At 31.2% G+C, this 20,218-nt stretch overlaps 2 protein-coding genes across 2 annotated transcripts; one reads left to right on the forward strand and one right to left on the reverse strand.

The window, feature by feature from the left end:
- Window positions 1-11,820: 11,820 nt before the first annotated feature.
- Window positions 11,821-15,725, forward strand: LOC127099463 (uncharacterized). The gene is made up of 5 exons (XM_051037390.1): window positions 11,821-12,154; window positions 12,268-12,575; window positions 13,421-13,459; window positions 13,707-13,839; window positions 15,622-15,725. The coding sequence occupies exons 1-5, from the start codon at window positions 11,821-11,823 to the stop codon at window positions 15,723-15,725; spliced, it is 918 nt and encodes a 305-aa protein (XP_050893347.1).
- A 2,020-nt stretch (window positions 15,726-17,745) lies between these two features.
- Window positions 17,746-19,557, reverse strand: LOC127127415 (protein ROH1). The gene has a single exon (XM_051056599.1). The coding sequence runs from the start codon at window positions 19,152-19,154 to the stop codon at window positions 18,003-18,005; it is 1,152 nt and encodes a 383-aa protein (XP_050912556.1). The 5' UTR covers window positions 19,155-19,557; the 3' UTR covers window positions 17,746-18,002.
- Window positions 19,558-20,218: the final 661 nt, after the last annotated feature.

Genomic DNA, 20,218 nt, shown 5'->3' on the forward strand with positions numbered 1-20,218 from the left:
TCCCATTAACAACATAAGAAGAAAAATGTGTTATAAATGAGTCTTATAAGATCAAAATGATATAGATATAATTTAACGATTTTTTTTAAAACTGGAGTTATATAGTTAGAGTAATGTTTAATGTCATGAAGCTAAACATCTCGACACTATCACTATAATGCCGACTCTGTTATTTTCTCTCTTTCTCTCTCTCTTGCATGTGTGTTACTACAATTTGACTTATGTTATTTCACTTCTTCCATACTTCACCTTTAATGAAACTATGTGATTATCTCTCTCTCTATTTCACTATTCATACAAAACTTTTAACAAGGATTGCTATTTGATCAAATCATTGAAACATATATATATATATATATATATATATATATATATATATATATATATATATATAATATATATATATATATATATATATATATATATATATATATATATATATATATATATATATATATGAATTAATTTCAAAAAGACATCTAGATGATTGGATATATATTTTTCAATTATTAATTGACGTCAATAGATAGATTGTATGTGATCATTGAAGTGAAAAACTTTAGATATTATGAAATGGATTGGATATATATTTTTCCATTATTAAGCAACGACAATGAATGAATGAATGTTTGTTTGTTGAGCTAACTGAGACTTTTATTTATAGAATTATGTTACAATGTCTTCGTCTAGCAAGGTATTTGGCTCGCCTATAAGTTTTGCTTTTCTTCACTAATAAATCTTGTCCATCTTGTTCAAGTGGACTTGGCCACATTATCTCGCTTATCGAGCCTCCCTGTTCGTCAAACCATAAAACATTTCCTTTACCTTTAAGTTACTTAATCAGGGGTCTTTTGAACTGTTTTGTTCCGCTTAACAAGCTTGCCACCTCTCCCAACGAATTGTCTTACTTCAAGATAAAGTAACTTGGCCTGAAAGAGATCTTTAACCTTCTATGCTCGCGTATCGGGCTTATCTCTTTTCCTGACGAGATTGAGTCAACACGATGTCATATTTATTCCTTGTATTGTCCTATTTTGGTCATGTCTTTGGCTAGGCGAGTCTCTGCCTCACCTAGCAAGTCTTCTGTTACTCAACTTGTGCATCTTATGATATCTCTGGACAATTTCACTTGTTTTCATGAATTTCATAATTAAGATGTTCATACAGGTGCTTTATTTCATATTTATGATAAAAAATGTTTTTTTTTGGGGGGGATTCATATGGTTTCTTGTGTTTTAAGTTAATAAGTAATTATGGTAAATGATTAAATTTGATAGTTATCAACTCTCCCTAACTTTTCTTTTTGTTTGTCCTCAAACAAGTTTAATACAAGCTTCAAATGAGTCATAAATCCAGTATGCACACTTCATGCTATTGTTCATGACTTTAATAAAAAAAACTTTAAAATCCTTTCAATTTTGGCATGATTCATTCAAATGCTCATTCAAAATTAATATCATAACTATCCACCAATCATAGCATGAATATGAAAATATTATTTAACCAAAGTGTACTTTTAATACAAGTTTTAGATCAAAAGTCAATTTTCATTAGAACCATATTTCTCATTGTATATCACTCACTTGGACTGTATATTCCCATCAATTTCAGACAATGCGTAAACCACAAAGCAATTTTGCATTTTATTTAAGTAATATGACAACATATTCTTTTAGTCATGGATCACTAAGGTCTTCATTTAGGTTGTAATATGACCTGCCTTACAAGAAACATTGGTTTTTCCTTTGTTTAACTAAAAATACTTATAAGATAAGAGAGCAAAAGTTAGATTTGCATTTAAAATTTCTCTTTTCTTTCTGAACTTAAAACTCCACTTAAGTGATTTATTTGTATTTTGACATATTGTTTTTTTTTATCTTCTTTTACTTTTTCACTGTTTTTGTCAAAATATCATTCTTTTTCTTTTTTATTTTATCACCAAATTTTGGCATACTTGGTTTCTATTCTTTTAATGAATCCTTTCTCCCCAACTTTGCTTTTTTATATACCCTTCTTTTTTCAAATTCTCTCCTATCTTAAGATAAGGTATAAAAATTGTTTTTCTTTTCATAGAGTAAGGATTATAACTTTTAAAAAACAAGAATTTCCATATTTTGACACAAAGGGGTTCATCAAAGGAACACTCTCGCATTTGATAGGCTTTATTTGGCCAAGTGGTTTGTCATTCAATAAAGAAACAATGCTTTGATCATATCCATGACATCATGCATATCAAATAATAACAAGATTCATGCAAAAATCATACGAGTTATATGGAATATCCACACACACACAATATATATATATATATAACTAGGTCCCCCATATAGGCTAATAAAAGCTAGATCCCCATATGGGCTAATAGAAGTTGGAGTGTCAAATGGACTAATAAAAGTTGGATACTCATGAGGGGAGAGTAATTTCCTAAGAGGTTGAGAATTGGTCATGGACATAGGATCTTCCTGACTCTGCGGGGGAGGACACATGGCCGACTGAGGTGCCTGACATACTATTACCCTTGGACGTTGGGTCTTATTACCACTACCTTTATCCTTATCAGATCGGGTGGCATTTTGCCTATTTATTAACACAATCTCATCAATATATATTCACTAACACATTCAATACAAGGTTTCATTAAGTAAGATTACAAAAAAAAATATTCAAAATCTTCATGCTCTTCATCCATATCATTCTCATCATCTGATGTGATATTGTCCTTGGATCCTAACTCTTCATGCTCTTCGTCCATATTATTTTCTACCAACAATATAAATGCATCAACTTGATGCCCCTCAACCATTGTATCAGACAAACTTGTAATTTGTTCAACTGAAATCACATCATTAATTTGTTCAACTTCATCAACTTGGTAAGCAACATCTTCTACTAGATTGTCAGTTTCAATATGACCAAATGGTTTTGTTTTGATTACAACACACCATCCTCGTTTACGTGGAACAATTGAAGGATAAGGAACATAGTAACACGTGCCTAACAATATGTGACATTATGAAAGGATCATACTCTTTGTACCTTCGGTCTGTTCGAATCTCAATAGTACCATTGTCTTATCTATTTCTGTACCTCTAGAAGATGGATCGTACCAGTCATAATAAAACAAGACAAATTTATTTTCCGAGTCCAAGTAATCGTGCACCAACTCGTAGATATGTTTAACAAAGTCATAGAAGTCGTCTTCACCACCATCTGTAACTCCTTTTACAAATACACCATTGTTTATGGTTTTTTCCCTTCAGTCCAAGTCTTAGTGTGAAATTCATATCCATTCACGAAGTATGTGTGGCATTCATTTGCTCTTTGAATAGGGCCTTCAGACAAGTTTCTCAAATGGAGTATTTCTTGAGTCGATGCAAATGCATGACAATTTCTCCTTGAACCATGCTGGAAAATAGAAGGTGTTAAATTCCCTAAAAATAAACACATTATATTTTCAAGGTAATAAGTTTTATATTCACATTGTAAAGAAAATTAAACAGTTAGGGTATACTTACTCAAGATATGGTTTAACTTCAACGCAGTTAATCAAGACATGAACATGTGCGAATTGCATTTTTTTGGGTCAGCCAATGCACACCCTTCTTTCCAGAGAGACGACCTAGAAGCCCAATGGGTGATAAGGTAAATTGACTTCTTTCGTTAATATTTACGGGATTCCTTATGATTCTTGGAGTTAACATTAAGTGACTGAAATAGTGACTGCAAAAATGTGATGTTTCTCGATGCAAGTAATGTGCACATATTGATCCTTCAACTTTAGCTTTATTTTTCACCGATCGCTTTGAATCACCCATGAACCTTTCAAATGGATACATCAACCTATATTGAACAAGACCGCCAAGATAAGCTTCATAGGCAAGATGCACATGTAGGCGTTCCATAGAGTCAAAATAAACAGGCGGAAATACTTGTTCCAACTTACAAAGAATGACTGGAATATTTTGGTCCAACTTAATGATGTAATCCACTCTTAAAGATGACGTACAAATATCTCTAAAAAATTGACTAATTTCAGTTAGTGGATTAAGCACACGAATGGGTAGTGAGTCGAACGCAATTGGAAGCAATCGTTCCATAAAAACATGGCAATCATGACTTTTCATACCATGCAACTTCCTAGTGTTAGCGTCGGCACACCTTGCTAAATTTGAAGCATAACCATCAGGCGTTCTCAATTCTTTTAACCATCGACAAACCACTTTAGCTTCTTGGGAAGTTATACTTTAATTAGCCTTGGGTTTTAATAATTTTCCATTCGGTTAAGGCTTCAACTCCAACTCTTTTTCTCTTACACCAAATTCCCATGTCTTGTCTAGCCTTATCATTGTCTTTTGTTTTGTCTTTAACATCCATCATTGTGTTAAATACATTATCAAAAAAATTCTTCTCAATATGCATAACATTAAGATTATGGCGCAACAAATTATCTTTCCAATATGGGAGGTCCCAAAATATACTTCTTTTTATCTAATTGTGTGTGGCCTCATATCCTTGAATTCTACATGCTTTACCAATATCTGTGAATTTTGGTAGTTCGCAAACTTGGTTCCATACTTCACCTGGTGATAATCGAGGCGGACGCAAATCTGTTACTCGTTAGTCTTTTTTGAAATCAGTCTTGTTTCTTCTATAAGGATGATTTCTTGGTAGGAATCTGCGGTGACAGTCAAACCACAAACTTTCCCCCCTTTTTCCAACGTAAACGCCTTAGGTGTTTCCCATGCAATATGGACATCCCATTTTTCCATGCGTACCCCAACCAGAAAACATGCCATATGCTAGAAAGTCATTAATAGTCCACATCAAGGCAACTCACATAGTAAAGTTTTGTTTATAAGATATGGCATAAGTCCATTATCCAATCCACAACCTCTTCAAATCATCAATTAAAGGTTGTAAGTACACATCAACTCCGGCTTTTGGACTCGACGGTCCTAGAATGAGGCAAGTAAAAAACATGTATGGTTTTGTCATGCACATCTCATTAGGGAGGTCGTAAGGGGTTACAATAACTGGCCAACAAGAATATCCGCTTCCCGACGCTTAGACATATGGAGTAAAACCATCAGAGCATAATCCAAGCCTGATATTTCTAGGTTCTGCGGCAAAATCAGTATGTATCTGATCAAAGTGTTTCCATGCGTCGCCATCAGATGGATGTCACATAGTGCTTGAACTTTTTTTGTTTTTATGATGCCTTGTCATTTGACTTGCATTGTGCATTGAAGAAAATGTTGTTTGTAACCTTGGTATTATCGGAAGATAAAACATGGACTAAACTGCTACACGTTTTTGCTTACGGTTAATGGCTTTACTGCGAATTTGATATCTTTGACTCTTACAGAACTTACACTCCTTCAATGCTCCATCACTAGTACCAAACTCATTATCATAAAACAACATGCAATCACTAATGCAACAATCAATCTTTCTTACTTCTAAACCCAACTTCGTCACCAACTTCTTTGCATCATAAAAACTTGTAGGCAAGTTGTCTTTCGTAGGAGTCGCGTCGAGTATCATTTTTGCGAAGAATTCCAAACACTGATCAGGAACATTCCAATTTGACTTGGCGGCCAGTAGTCTCACACACATTGGTAGTTTTGAGTCTGAGGATCCCTCAAACAAAGAAGTATTCATCTCATTCAATAATTGATAAAATCTTTGTGCTTCCTCATTCGGCAACTCTCCCCCATCAAAATCTTCAGGGTCATCATAGGTCACGTCACACCTAAAGCATCACCCACCATCTCACTGATCATATTAAAGTTTTCCACATATTCCATCGGTGATTGACTACTTGAAACATGTGTATTACTGGTCTCTAGTACGTTACTCGGCAGTTCTTCTCCATTATATGTCTAAACCCAATAATTTTCAGTGAAACCCATTCTCTTCAAATGATGTTCTACTTCCTTTGGGTCACTAATTATAGATCTACATTCACATTTAAGACAAATGCATCTAACTCCTCATTCGCTTCGACAACATTCCTGAGCAAACACCCATGTGATAAACCCTTTAACTCCTTCTTCAAAATTTGGTTTAAGTCTGCGTCTTCCTTGATACAATATTGTACATCCAACTTTGATAGTACCGATAATATTCCAAACTGCATGTTTATACAATCATTACCTTTTTAATTCCAAATGTGATTTTAATATATCAAAAAATTTCGAGAATTTTGATAAAACATTAACTACAAATATTAACTAACTTAATATTATTCTTAAACATAAACTAATATTAACTAGAAACTACTTTTCATACAACTACAAATAAATACCTTAATATATATAACTACAAATAAATTGCATACTATTTTATTTTCTATAAACTTATATAATAAAATATTTGTTTTTGTTTTAACTACACCTTTAATAAACATAAAAAATAATTTATTTTTTTAATAAATAATTACTATGATCTATATATATATATATATATATATATATTATATATATATATATATATATATATATATATATATATATATATATATATATATATATATATATATATATATATTCTGTTTTTGATTATCTACCATAAGAATAAAAATCAAAATATAATATATTCTATTTTTATTTAAAATAAAAAATATAACATAATAAAATTATAATATAAAGAATAATATATTACGAAAAATAATATATTATAAACTTATATTCTGTTTTTATTTAAAGTATAATATAATAAAAATATAATATAACAAATAATATATTATGAAAAATAGTATATTATAAACATATATTCTGTTTTTATTTAAAATATAATATAATACATTATGTTTTTATTTTATTTATTTAAAACATAATATAATATATTACGAAATTAATATATTCTGAAAATAATATTCTGAAAAATAATATATTTTAATAATATATTATGAAAAATAATATTCTGTTTTTAAAAAAATAATATATAAACAGAATAATATATTATGAAAAAGTTAAATTATGATTTTTTTTAAAATATGTTTAAATATATTAATAAATTAAATTTAAATTAACTATATATTTATTTTAATAATATTCTATTTTTTAAAAAAATGATCCTACATAATAAATTTACAATAACAACAATCAATAATCCAATATATATAAATAAATCTGGAAAAAAGAATTAATAAATTTCTGAAATATCTTAATGAAGATAAACAAAAACTTGAATCTTGAACGTTGATGCTTGAATCGTAATATATCTTGATGAATCTTGAAGAAAAAATTAACAATATTAGTTATACAAAATCAACACAATATTTAACAAATAAAAAATGAAAAGTTAAATTATCTTAAAATACCTTTTGATAAAAATAATATTTGGGGAAGAAATTTGAAGATGAAATATGTTTATGAAATGAATTAAGAGAGGAACGAAGAAGACGAAAGAAATTGAGAGAGGAATAGATGAAACTGATTTTGGGCGTGAGAGAGAAAGATGGAATTTATATAGTCAATTCAACGATGTGAATTTCACTTCGCGACCTTGTGAAATGAAATTCACGCTGCAACTCCCCAACGATAAAAATATTGCGACGTGGGAACTATGACACAAATAAATGTGTCAGTCAAACGTCTCACATCAAGTCAGCATTCCTCCTTAACATTTTTTTAGTTTTTGAATTTCAAGTTGCGACATGATTTTCACGTCACAACTAAAATTTTGAAATTTTCAAATCTTCCTCCACCTGCAAACCTGTGCACGTCTGACTTCTTTTACTTTTTTATTTTACTTTTAAAGTTGCGACGTGATTACCATGTCACAACATCTTGTTAAATTTTTTTTTGTCTTTCTCATGTGCTAATCTGTACACGTCTGACTTCTTTTACTTTTTTATTTTATTTTTAAAGTTGCGATGTGATTAACACGTCACAACATTTTGTTTAATTTTTTTTGTCTTTCCCATGTAAATGCAGCAGTGTCAATTTTTTAATAATAAAAACATGTAGTCACATTATATTCATGTCGCAACTCCCTTTTTTTGCCACGTGATTTTCACTTCACTATATCACGTGGCTGAAGACACTTTTTCTTGTAGTGTGTGACATTAACTGGTTACCACTTAAATGATTTAATTTTTCCATTTCATGTGTAACCGATCAATCAAATGGTGTAATCGATTACGAGCATGAATATTGTAATTTTTTGTTATGTTAGTTGGTTATTTTTTATTCCCAATCACTATGTAACCTTATATAAATGTGTAGGATGCATTTTCATCATAAGCTAATGAAAGTAACACTTCTCTCTCTCTCCCTCCCTCTCTCTCTCTCCCTCCCCCATTGTTCCACATTTCAGAATAAAAAAATTACATTCATTTATATATTTAACACACTAAAATTATTACTCGTTAAAGATTTACAAACAATACTATAAAGCCAAATAAACCCTTTTAAAACACATTCAAAATTATTAATCGTTAAAGATTTACAAACAATACTATAAAGCCAAATAAACCCCTTAGCCCCCTACTACTAGTTGGAAAGATCACTCTTAGGGCCTAAATAGATGCTATTTATTCAAATCAATAATAATTTGTTTATTTTAGAAATGTTACTTTATTATCTATGAACTCATTTTATAGTGGTGTTTGGGTTTAATAATAATTTGTTTCTTCCCTTGTGACCGTGTGACCACTAGATTACTAATCTAAAAACCCTAACAATAAAAAACTTAGTACTTTCTTTGTCCTATAATAGTGATTACGACTACAACAACAAAAGATGTGTCTTAAAATATTTGTTAGTTTTTACTTTTTCATATAATATTTTTTTTACACTTGGGATGAATCACCTATTTATAGAGTGGATGAACTTTAATAGGCTCGTTAGTGGATAAGTATGTGTTTTTTTCTTCTCAGTGGAGGAGTTTATAAATGGCTTGTACCATTATGAGGATGATTTTCACTTGATCCAACATCTTCCTCAATCTATTAAGGATGATTATTTTGCCTAATCAAACATGTACTTTATGGTTGTTCCACAAAGAAAATCTAGCTTAATGTCAAGGTTGTTTGTGAGTTAGGTGTTCTCTTTAATAATGAGAATGTATTAAGAATAAGTATGAATGACTTTTAAAAAAATAGTATTATTGATAAATTAATAATTAATATTTTATTAAACTTAAAAAATGAAAACAAAATTGACACAAGCATAGACTTAGTTGCATTCTTGCTTCCCCACCATATTGACATTTGACCCTAGCACCAATTATTGATCCATAAATAACCACTAGAAGAAGAAAGAAGAAGAGTGTGAAAGTGACATATAACGAACTTGATTAAGTTATCAAATAAGACATTTTCTAATTCACGTGTATTGTCATGCATCAAAGTTCCCCAACTCCTTAACACAAACGTTATCCGTCCCCAAATCAATGCCCTGCTATCACCCTCCACAAACTTCAATATCTCTTTACTCACTCCCGGGTTAATTACTCCCGTTTAAAGTTTTTGCATAATAATTATAAAATATTGAATTTTTATTGAAATAATGTATATAATAATAGTAATTAAATAATATAATTAAAAAATTAAATAATATAAGAACTTTAGTGTAAAAATAAAATACATTTATTTTATTTATTAAAAGATACCCGATAACACTTATTTCTCTCATATTTAATTAAAATATATTTAATGAAAAAGTAATTTTTTAGAAGTAACCAAAATCTCACTATTATGAATATTAGTATGAGTGGTTGAACAAATTTTTTTTAATAATTTTTTTAATATAAAAATGACATTTATTTTATTTATTAAAAGATACTCGGCAACACTTATTTCTCTCATATTTAATTAAAATATATTTAATAAAAAAGTAATTTTTTAAGTGACTAAAAAGAATCTATATGTTTCTTGTAGATTTTAATTTTAGCGATTAAAACCAAAATGATTTTAACATTCAATTTTTTTTTTAAATAGTGACGAAATCAAAAGCACCCCAATTTTTACAATGATCAAAAGATTATTTAAGTTTTTAAAAAATAAGTGAGTCTTAATATTAAAATTACTTATGATTATAAATTTAAAATTGATATTTATTAGAATAGAAATTATTCCTATATCCAATCACTTATGTCTAAACATAAATTCTTTATATCTTTAAGATCAATATATAAAACTTCTAATTCTCGATCATGTTCTAATTAGAGGAATTAATTATTTAACATTCATAAAAGGACATACTAATTGTCTTTAACCACTTAAAAAGTAACGCAAACGGATGATTGTGATACATTGACAGTGTAAAACTTTTTACACTGACAGTTCATAACAATTAATCTCTTGTATCTTTAGAAGTAACCAAAATCTCACTATTATGAATATTAGTATGAGCGGTTGAACAAAATTTTTTTAATAATTTTTTTTATATAAAAATGACATTTATTTTATTTATTAAAAGATACTCGGTAACACTTATTTCTCTCATATTTAATTAAAGAGATTAATTACTATACACTGTCAGTGTAAAAAGTTTTACACCGTCGATTCATCACCATCACCCGTTTGTATTACTTTATAGATTTTTAAAATAAAAGTCAAACTTCTTTTAATATCCAACGTCTATAATTAACTGATGGTGTAAAACCCTTTTACACTGACAGTGTATTTCAATTAATCTCTTAATTAAAATATATTTATTCAAAATATATTTATTTAATAAGATCATATTAGGAAATATTGAAGCAATTATTCATATCTTTTTATATCTTCATATTTGTGATAAGTTTGTGATATTAATAAACGATATATTTAAAATAAGAATAAAATAAATGCATATCGAAAATTATAGATGCTTTTATATTTAATAATAACTTGTGTATATAACTTGTGTACAATTATTAAATTGTTATTTGTATAAATTCATTTGTTCATGTATGAACTTAATAGACGAATCACTTGAGCATGTGATGCATACGCATGTGATGCATGCTTTGTGTTATTGGTCGTATTGTTTAGATCTCCTTTTAATCTCATAGCTTCATTGTTTCTTTAGACGCAAGGTGATGTTCCTACAAAAGATTCTTTAATGGCTTAGTTTGACAGTGTGTTGGCATATAGTAGATGAGTGGATCAAATGTGCGATCATACTTGAAGGCGTATGGGGATTTATTAATGTATCATATATATATTTTTTATATATTATATGAAAATAATAAAATGTTTCTCCAGTTTTCGGATATGGATCCAATGCACACTCAATGTATGTCATTTTGAGTGACAGTCTATAAGTTGAGTTGATTTTAATTCTGAAGATGCATCTCCGAAATATTTCAAAAAAAAAATATTCATAATTGATCAGTTCAGTAGAAATTTCGGAGAAGTATCTTTGAAATTTTGGACGGGATTTTAAAATGTTTTGTCACCTTTGCATGTCAAATATTTTCAGAGATACATCTCCGAAATAATCTGATAAAACATACAGCTGCATGATCACACAATCATTGTTGTTTTTCTTTACAAACCCTCACCAAAAACCCTTTCATTCTCAATCCACATTTTCATTCCAAATCTCCAATCTGGTGGTTCATCACACTAAAGATAGCAAAAAGAAGTTAGAGTTTCAGGTAAATATCATTTATTTCAAGCTGCATTGCTCACATTAATCTTGTTTTTTGTCTGAAAAATGAGCATTTTTTTTCTAGAAATGTATTTCTAGAACGTGTATGAACTTTTCCGGAAATGAGTTTGTGTTCATTTTACAGCTCTGTTTTCAGCAGTAGCTGTTATTTACTGTTTTATGATAATTGTTTTCACTAGATATGGTGTATCCTGATATTTTCCCCTAACAAGTTATGTCTCTAAATGCTCAAGGTGTTGTTGCGAAGGCGGTAGATGTTGGTAACCAATTTAAAGATGAGCAAGATTTTGAATGTCGTGATCAAATGCTTCAATGGATTCGTATGGAGGCTTCCAAACAGGGATTCAGTGTGGTTATCAAAAGGTTCGATAATAGTTTAGATATAAGATGTGTTTTTCTGACAATGACATGCGAAAGAAGCGGGAAATGTAGAACTCCACTCTGGAATTTTAAAAGAGACGATGTCAGTTCAAGAAAATGTGAGTGTTCCTTTAAGGTGTGTGGTTACATGTTGGCAAACAAAAACTGGATATTTAATGTCATATGTGGTTTGCATAACCATGATTTGTGTGAAAATTTAGCAGACCATCCAATTGTGTGTCGGCTCATGCCGGAAGAGAAGGAATGTGTTGCTGACATGACATTGAATTTGGTTCAACAGAAAAATATACTTGCAACATTGAAACGGAAAAGACCCAAAAATATATAAATATCAAGAAAGAGTATAATATTCGGTACCAAGCTAACAAGACGCTTAGGGGGGATAAAACTGAAATGCAACAACTCTTGATATTATTGGATGATAACAGTTACATGTCTAGGTACCGAACGGACGAGGATGGAATTACTGTTAAAGATATATTTTACACTCATCCTGATTCCATAAAGTTGTTCAACACATTCCCTACGGTGCTCATACTTGATTCATTGTACAAGACCAACAAGTATAGACTTCCATTATTGAAAATGGTTGGTGTTACTTCAACTGAGAAGACATATTTATGTTAAAATCATCTATGTAATGCTTATTTTATTTTATGAATGTTAATTTTATTGTGTCAAATTATATGTTTTTGGTGTCTGCTTCTAGTATTGGAGTGCAAACATTTCAAAAATGTGTCTACGAAAATATACCGGAGATACATCTCCGGAATTAAAAAAACTCAACTTATAGGGCGTCACTCAAAATGGCCTATGTTGAGTGTGCATTGGGTGCATCCAGAGATGCATCTCCGGAAATTGGGGGATATTTTAGTATTTTTATATGGTGTGTAAGAAAGATATAGGATACATTAAGAAATCTCTTATTTGTAGAGTAGTTGGACTCTATTGCACTCCAAGCAACTGTTATATTTGTTGAGAGACTTTTGATATCGGTTATGGGCCTATCTATTAGGCCTATTATAAATTTGAAGTAAAAATTTCATCCCATACCTTTCATTTATCCATGTATAAATACCTAGACTTCAAACATTTTCACTTTTTTCTCATTTCATTTTAAAGAAAGCCACAGAAATTGAAAATCAGAAATCACAAACCAAAGATATCTTATTCGACAACGTACCAAAGAACACAATTCAAAGTTATCCGATTCACTATTTTTCACACCGAAAATCTTACAAGTAAGTTATCCGGATTGAATCAGAAAAATGTTACACACCGGATAACTTGGCATGTTGTAATCTGGTTCACATTTATTCTAACCGGATAACTCTTAACCATGTTATCTAGTTCTTAATGTTGTATAAGAACTTATATCAAGGTTATTGGGTTTTTTTTTTTTAACTTTCATTGTTTTTTTGTGGTTTTTTTAGTGGCGGGCAGTAGAGGTCGGGGCGGGATTCGACGAGAGGGTTAAGGACGGGAACATCGACAAACAATGGATGGAGAGGAACATCAGATAGTCACACTTGAGCCTCGTCCACAACAGTCACAGTTCCCCTGAGGGTCGTACAATACGTCTCTTCTGGTGAGGTATCAGGATCACATTTCTCGTCATTTATGGTTCGACGAAGTACGTTAATCTCTATCATTTTATGTTGAATCATTTTTAATTTTAATTACTTATATTTTATAACATATACTATAAATTATTTTTAGGAGAGAAGTCTGAAGAACGAATTAAAGATTGTTGCACATGGTCGCAAATTGATAGAATGGCTTCCATACATTCTCCCATCAATGATAGAGAGATGGTTGTCTAATTTTGGTCTATCATCTATACAGAGAACCAGTTTGTCGAGGATATATCAAAATTTAGTATCAGTATTTGTAGAGAGATGACATCCAGAAACACCGTCCTTTCATATGCCATTTGGCGAGATGGCCATTACATTGGACGATGTTTCTTGTCTTCTTCATTTGCCGTGTATGGGGAGTTCTGTAACTCTACACGATAGTGTTGACCTAATTTTGAATGGACAACCATATTTCTTAGTAGCATTTTATGTTACAATATCTCCTTGTTTGTATTTTTCACCTTTATCACAACCAAGTATAACTTTACCACTTCTTCCTCTCTTGCCAGTTTTGGTATCTGAACGAGTTATCATAACTGTCACTTTATTCCTGATTTTAACCTCCTTAATCCACCTTGTCACCTCTTCTCGTGTATCGAAATTTCTGTAGTTGAGAATATCTCAGTGGTATCTACACATATCTGGTTTTTATCGCATATCATCAAAGGAATATCCATACTTGTTAAATATAAATCTAAAAAAATAATAATAAAACTTAAAAAAATAATTAAAAATGCGTTCTGGAACTTTTAGAAGTAAGAAATCTGGTTAGGAAAAAAATACCACCGGAACTCTTACATGTAAGGTATCCGGTTAGTAGAAAAACTCAAATCAGAAAACACATGGTAAAGTTATCTGGTTAGCTTTTGTGAACCGAATAACTAGGCAAAATGTTATCTGGTGTGGAAAATATATAAACCGAAAATCGTGACTTTAATTTCTCCAGTTTTAGAACTAAACACGTCGGATGTCTTCAACTCAAGTTATTATGTTCGCATAATAAGGGTACACAACAGATTATTTCGAATGACATGGACGGATGGTAAAATGTAAAAGATTAAAGTGAAATTAACAAGTGTAAACTTGGAATATTTACTAAATTGTTGGGGTAGGGGGATAAGTGTGGGGGTATAGGGTAAAATTTTCCTCTGAAGTATGGAGTTTCTTAATTGGTTTAGGCTCATACCATTGAAGACTTGCATTTTAGTATAAATAAAAAGGGGGTTATTCATCGCACCACATATGTTACTCGCACACTCAATGGAAACTCCAAAAATAACCCTTAACTTTAGATTGTACGGTCCGGACCCACTTAAAACACAAATTATCTCTAGAGATTGGAAATAACCCTCAAAACAAGATAATAAAAAACTCCATAGATTCGAATTCAAACGTGCCTAAAGTATCACATCCAATTTGGAATCAAGACCACACAATTTTCAAACTAATCAGGATTCCAAAGTACGATTTTCATCTGGAGATTTGAATCCATATGTTTTTGTTTAAGTACATTCGCGCCTTTCCAACTCCCTTCACACATTTCCCTTTTCGCAAAAGAGAAAAACAAAGAGAGGGTACTCGGAAGCGATTACATAACAATTTATCTTCATTTTTAAGCCTTCTCATAGTTTCTATCTGTTGCACTTATTTGAAGCTCTTCTTCTAGAAATTGGTAAATTTCCCATTATATTTCTTTTTTTTTAATCTCAAATGCATGCATTGCCTAAATAAACTATAGGTATGATAGTTTAGGCTTAAATGTAATAGAAATGTTTGTTATGCTTATTTTGAACTATTTTGCATTGAATTTTTTAAGACTATAGCTTATAGGGTTCATGCCATGTTCTGGTTCTGGTTCGCATGAAGTCCAAATTGTACAATCTAGATCCTTAATTCGGATATTGGAATTTGGACTTTCCTGCTATTTAATTTTTGGTTTGACATCTTGTTTCTATTTCATGTTATGACATATTTCTGTTGAGCTTATTTGGTTGCAGATAAAATGTCTGATAACCAAGAAAGTTTGAGACATAGTAGAGAGTCCCAACATACTTCTCTTAGTATGGAGAAAGCTAAATCCACACTGACTGCTATTAGATAGACTTCTTTTTCTGGTGAGGGAACATCTTTATGGGTTCAAAGGTCTCTGACATCATCTTCCTGAATTCATGTGTCCACTTCTACCTAAAAAGCTCGTCATGCCCCAGGAGTGTATTAGCCACTGTAGAAAGGTTGCAAGGCTGACACAACCTAATGATCTATGGTTCTAGGATTTCATGCAACTATTTGGGTTGTAGACTTTATGCAAGGCTGGATATGGTTATATTAACCATGGTTTATTGTCTGCTTTTGTGGAGAGATGACACATAGATAGGTTATCATTTCATCTTATGATAGGTGAAATGTACATCACACTTGATGATGTCACATGTCTCCTTCATCTTCCCAATGGGGAAAATTATTAAACTACTTCAGAACTACTAGATGCGAGGCACTAAACGCGATCGTCACTTATTTGGGAGCTGACCCAGGAAAAGTTTAGCATAAGTTAGATGACGCTAGAGCATGTCATGCTAGATTCTCATTCTTGGTGGATTTGTACAAGTAGCACATCAACTCAGCTGTGGAGGATGAAGGTTATGATTCTAGGGTTGCATACCACAGAGCACGTGCATTGGGGTCATTAATTTTGGTCGTCAAGTCCATTTTTGTGGACAAAAGTGAAATCCATGTTGATTTTATCTATCTTAGATATTTTATTGACTTGGAGAGCATCCACGAGTATCATTTCGAGGTTTCTTATTTGGTGTACCTCTACTCCAAGTTGGTTGAGATTAGTACGTGGAATACCCAACCGTTGAATGGAAACATCAGTCTATTTATGGTAATTATTTTGCACCTTTACTGATAATAACGTCATAATACCTATGTTACACCGTCCTTTTAATAATATTTCATCTGAACCTATTTCAGGCATTGATCTACCAGTATTTTTCACGTCTTGTCATTGGGCATATGTGAATGATTACTCTGAGGCCTTGCCACGTGCGTGCTCGATCATCCCACTTAGAGGGAATCAGATTACCAAGTTGTTTCAAGTTGCTCTTGTCTGCATCGTGGCAGATGATATTACTTTGATGTCATACGCCGATCACCATGAGGCACATACCTTGGAGGTTATGGTTGGACATTAGGTCTCGACATATGTACCCTCATCTATATGAGTGAGTCCTATTCCAGTTTAGATATACCCAAAGATCCCACTGTTGCTGATCTAGCCACTGTCCACCGTAGGATGTTGATGAGATCTTTGTAGCGTACTTTGATCATCTCTTGTTAGAGGATGTACGATGTGTGTCAACTTCTCTTCCGTGGAGTACGGTATACGAATACATCCAATGGTTTTATAGAATGTCACATCCTTTCATGACACCGGATGTAGAGGGGGATCCTTCAAAATTAGCTCATCAAGAGTTCTTAGAGTAAGAACAAACGAGGACGGATTATGTCGTTGATGTGTTAAATACATGTTAGCACATTGTTGTTATTGGTATAGATATGGGCAAGTTAGTGGGGGCACCTCCCAGATTACACCTTCTTTACAAGCCATCTTATCATAGACAATATATGTGTTGGAGTACCGGCGAGAGAGGAGGAACATAGGCATCTAATATACTTAGTAGTGGGATTTTATTTTGTATATTTTGACATTTTTATATTATGGTTTGTACTTGGATTAATTATGACATGATGCCATCTTGTATTTAACATTTTAGAATTTATATATACTTAATTTTCACTTACTGTTTAGATCATATTATTGAATGACAAATGTGTATGGTTTATTGCGGGATTGAATATTAGAATCCAGACGTATGATACAAAGATTAGAATCCGAACTAATTTTGTGACAAAACTAGAGTCCGTCAATGATTTTGTTGAAGAATGAATGCGTCCAAAAATTTAAATCTAAAAAATAAAAAAGGCATTTTAGGATTTCCATTGGATGTCCTGTGTAGAGTGTGCATGGAGTATAGTGAACACCACCAAGAAAAAAACTCTAATAAACATTGTATGTATATCACATAAGAAAATACATCGATACATAATCACGAATAGAATTAGCATAGAATATAAATCTATTTCAAAATCTAAACTCTAAACATTGTATGTATATGTTAATAGTAAACCACACTTTACAAATCCAATTCATCTTTTGTGGTTGTTTTCTTATCCACAATTTTTACTTTTCTTAGTAAATCATAAATCACACTATCAACTTGATTCAGATCCTTTGTAATTTTACTAGACATGCTTCAAATTTTACTAGACATAGTTCAAATCTTATCTAAAATCATTGATGATGTTTGTTTACTATCTAATATCTATACTGAGAATCAAGCCCTTCCATTCTACCACAAACAATTCTATGAAACACTTCCCTAATTTGTTTTTCCAAAGGATTCAATCCATCTTTCAAACCTTCACAAACATTCACAACATCTTCCACTTTAACTCTAACTTCATCTTCTTTATCCTCACTCAAAGGAAACTCCAAAGAATCAGCCAAATCATTCATCACCCTAGCACACTTTTCAATCTTCTGAATCTCCTTTAAAAGACCACAAGAGTTCCTCCTCTCCACCTTCTTCGACTCCTCCAAAATCCGCTCGTGGAGCGACGTTACCGGAGCCGCCCATGATAGTTGCCGAGGAATCGAAAAGTTGTGATGTAGTCCCCTATCTTGACAAGGAATTGCAGCCACAAGTGCCCACATTGTAAACAACAAAATTGTATTCATTGTATAAATAGTCAATGCAATACCATTTGAAGCAACAAGATCACTATTCTTAGGAAAACAAAGATTGTTCCCAATTGCTTGTAATTGTCTAATGGCAGACCAATTCCTCGATACACTCGATGAAAGCAATCTAAATTGACCAAATGCAGATGAATCGCGTCGATCATGACGATCTCTATCAACCTTGTTTCTACCAAATGACCTATTTCTAGATGCAAATGAAAAAACATTATTAGAATCTTCATTACTATCATCAACCATACCAATAGCCAAATCAACAAGAGCTTTCTTCGCGCGTCGAAATTTGCCTTTACTAATGATTCTTTTAGTATCCAAAGCACAAACAACAATCTCCAATAGCTTCTCCCATTGTCTAACCGTTTCAACACCATCACTAATAGCATTGCATATATCCAATGCCTTCACACTCCTCTCATAAAACTCATTGACCAAACAATCCAAAGGTGGCTTACACACTTTCGATCTATGGTTATGAAGAATCATTCTGAATTCCTCTTGGCAACAAAGGAATATATCTAGAAGCTTCCTAACCCAAGAAAGTGACAACAAATCATTGTTGGGAACTGAAGACAGTTCATTGAATCTATCAGTAACATGTTTTTGAAACAAATTAAGCTCTTGTTCTAAGCTTGAATTTTCCATAGAGTGAACTTGAGTACTACGTAGGTTCAGAATAGAAGAACCTAGATATTCTGTTGTAAAACGCATTCTTACTTAACACAAATATCACAGAAGCTTCTCTATATTATAAACATAAAACAATCACAGACCCACTTATCAAATTTAACAGAAAATGGAAATTTTCTGTCAAATTTGAAAACTTTTTCAGTAAATTAAAATACCCAGATGGAATTTTTCAGACAATTTCCGAGAATGAGTGATTTAACACTCCAGGACAGAAAATTAAACTTTAAATTGGAAATTTTAGGGTTTTAAAATTGGTGAAACAGAGGAATGAAAACTTGAAATTGACTGAAAAGGAAGGAAGGAATTGAGGAAAGGATTGAGGAGAAAGGGGAAAGTGAGAAACTTGATAGAGAAATGGAAGTGGGAATGAGAAGAATTTGGAAAGGGTTGTTGTTATATTGGGGATGATTGGACCGCGTTTAATAACGGTTGTTGAAAATGAAATTAGAAATAGAAAGAAAAAGAGAGAATAAATGTAAGATTAACGAGTAGGGATACTCGGTGAGAAAAAGACAATTAAACTTCTGAATTATATTTATCCATTAAAATAAATTACTACTACATTTTTTAATATATCTTTTTTTTTTACAAAATTATACTAAATAAAAAGGTCATTTTTATAATTAACAAAGGTTAACAAAATTCAAACTATCTCATTCATTTCTTATTTTTATTTTTTATTTTTCTATTATTTCTTTTCTTCTCTTAATTCAAATTTTAAACTTCTTCTACTTTTTTTTTCTCATATTTTCTCATTTTTATTTTTAATTCTCTCTTTATTTTCTTTTTCGAATTTTATTTTTTAAAATATAATTAACAAAATTTGAATCTCTTTTTAATTTAATGAAGAAGAACATAGAAAAATATTAAAATTTTAAAACATAAAATTTATCTAAAATAAAAACATAATTATTTTATAATTATTGTGTGTTTTATAATTAAGTAATTCATTTGAAATTGACATATATATCTAAATAAATTTTATAATTGAATAACATTCAATAATAGTGCATCCAAACAACTAATTTTTTATTTCACGGATCACTATCAAGACAATATCTATTTTATTTTAATAAAAAAATGTT

This window comes from Lathyrus oleraceus, chromosome 1 (assembly GCF_024323335.1).
Source record: "Lathyrus oleraceus cultivar Zhongwan6 chromosome 1, CAAS_Psat_ZW6_1.0, whole genome shotgun sequence".
Classification (NCBI taxonomy): Eukaryota; Viridiplantae; Streptophyta; class Magnoliopsida; order Fabales; family Fabaceae; genus Lathyrus; species Lathyrus oleraceus.

Excerpts from the sequence above, each read along its gene's own strand:
- LOC127099463 (XM_051037390.1), top strand. The coding sequence starts at position 11,821 with ATGTCTCTAAATGCTCAAGGTGTTGTTGCGAAGGCGGTAGATGTTGGT. Across the intron at positions 12,155-12,267 it reads GATATTTAATGTCATATGTG|AAAAATATACTTGCAACATT; the intron begins GTTTGCATAACC and ends TTGGTTCAACAG. Across the intron at positions 13,840-15,621 it reads ATCATCTATACAGAGAACCA|ATAAAATGTCTGATAACCAA; the intron begins GTTTGTCGAGGA and ends ATTTGGTTGCAG.
- LOC127127415 (XM_051056599.1), bottom strand. The coding sequence starts at position 19,154 with ATGCGTTTTACAACAGAATATCTAGGTTCTTCTATTCTGAACCTACGT.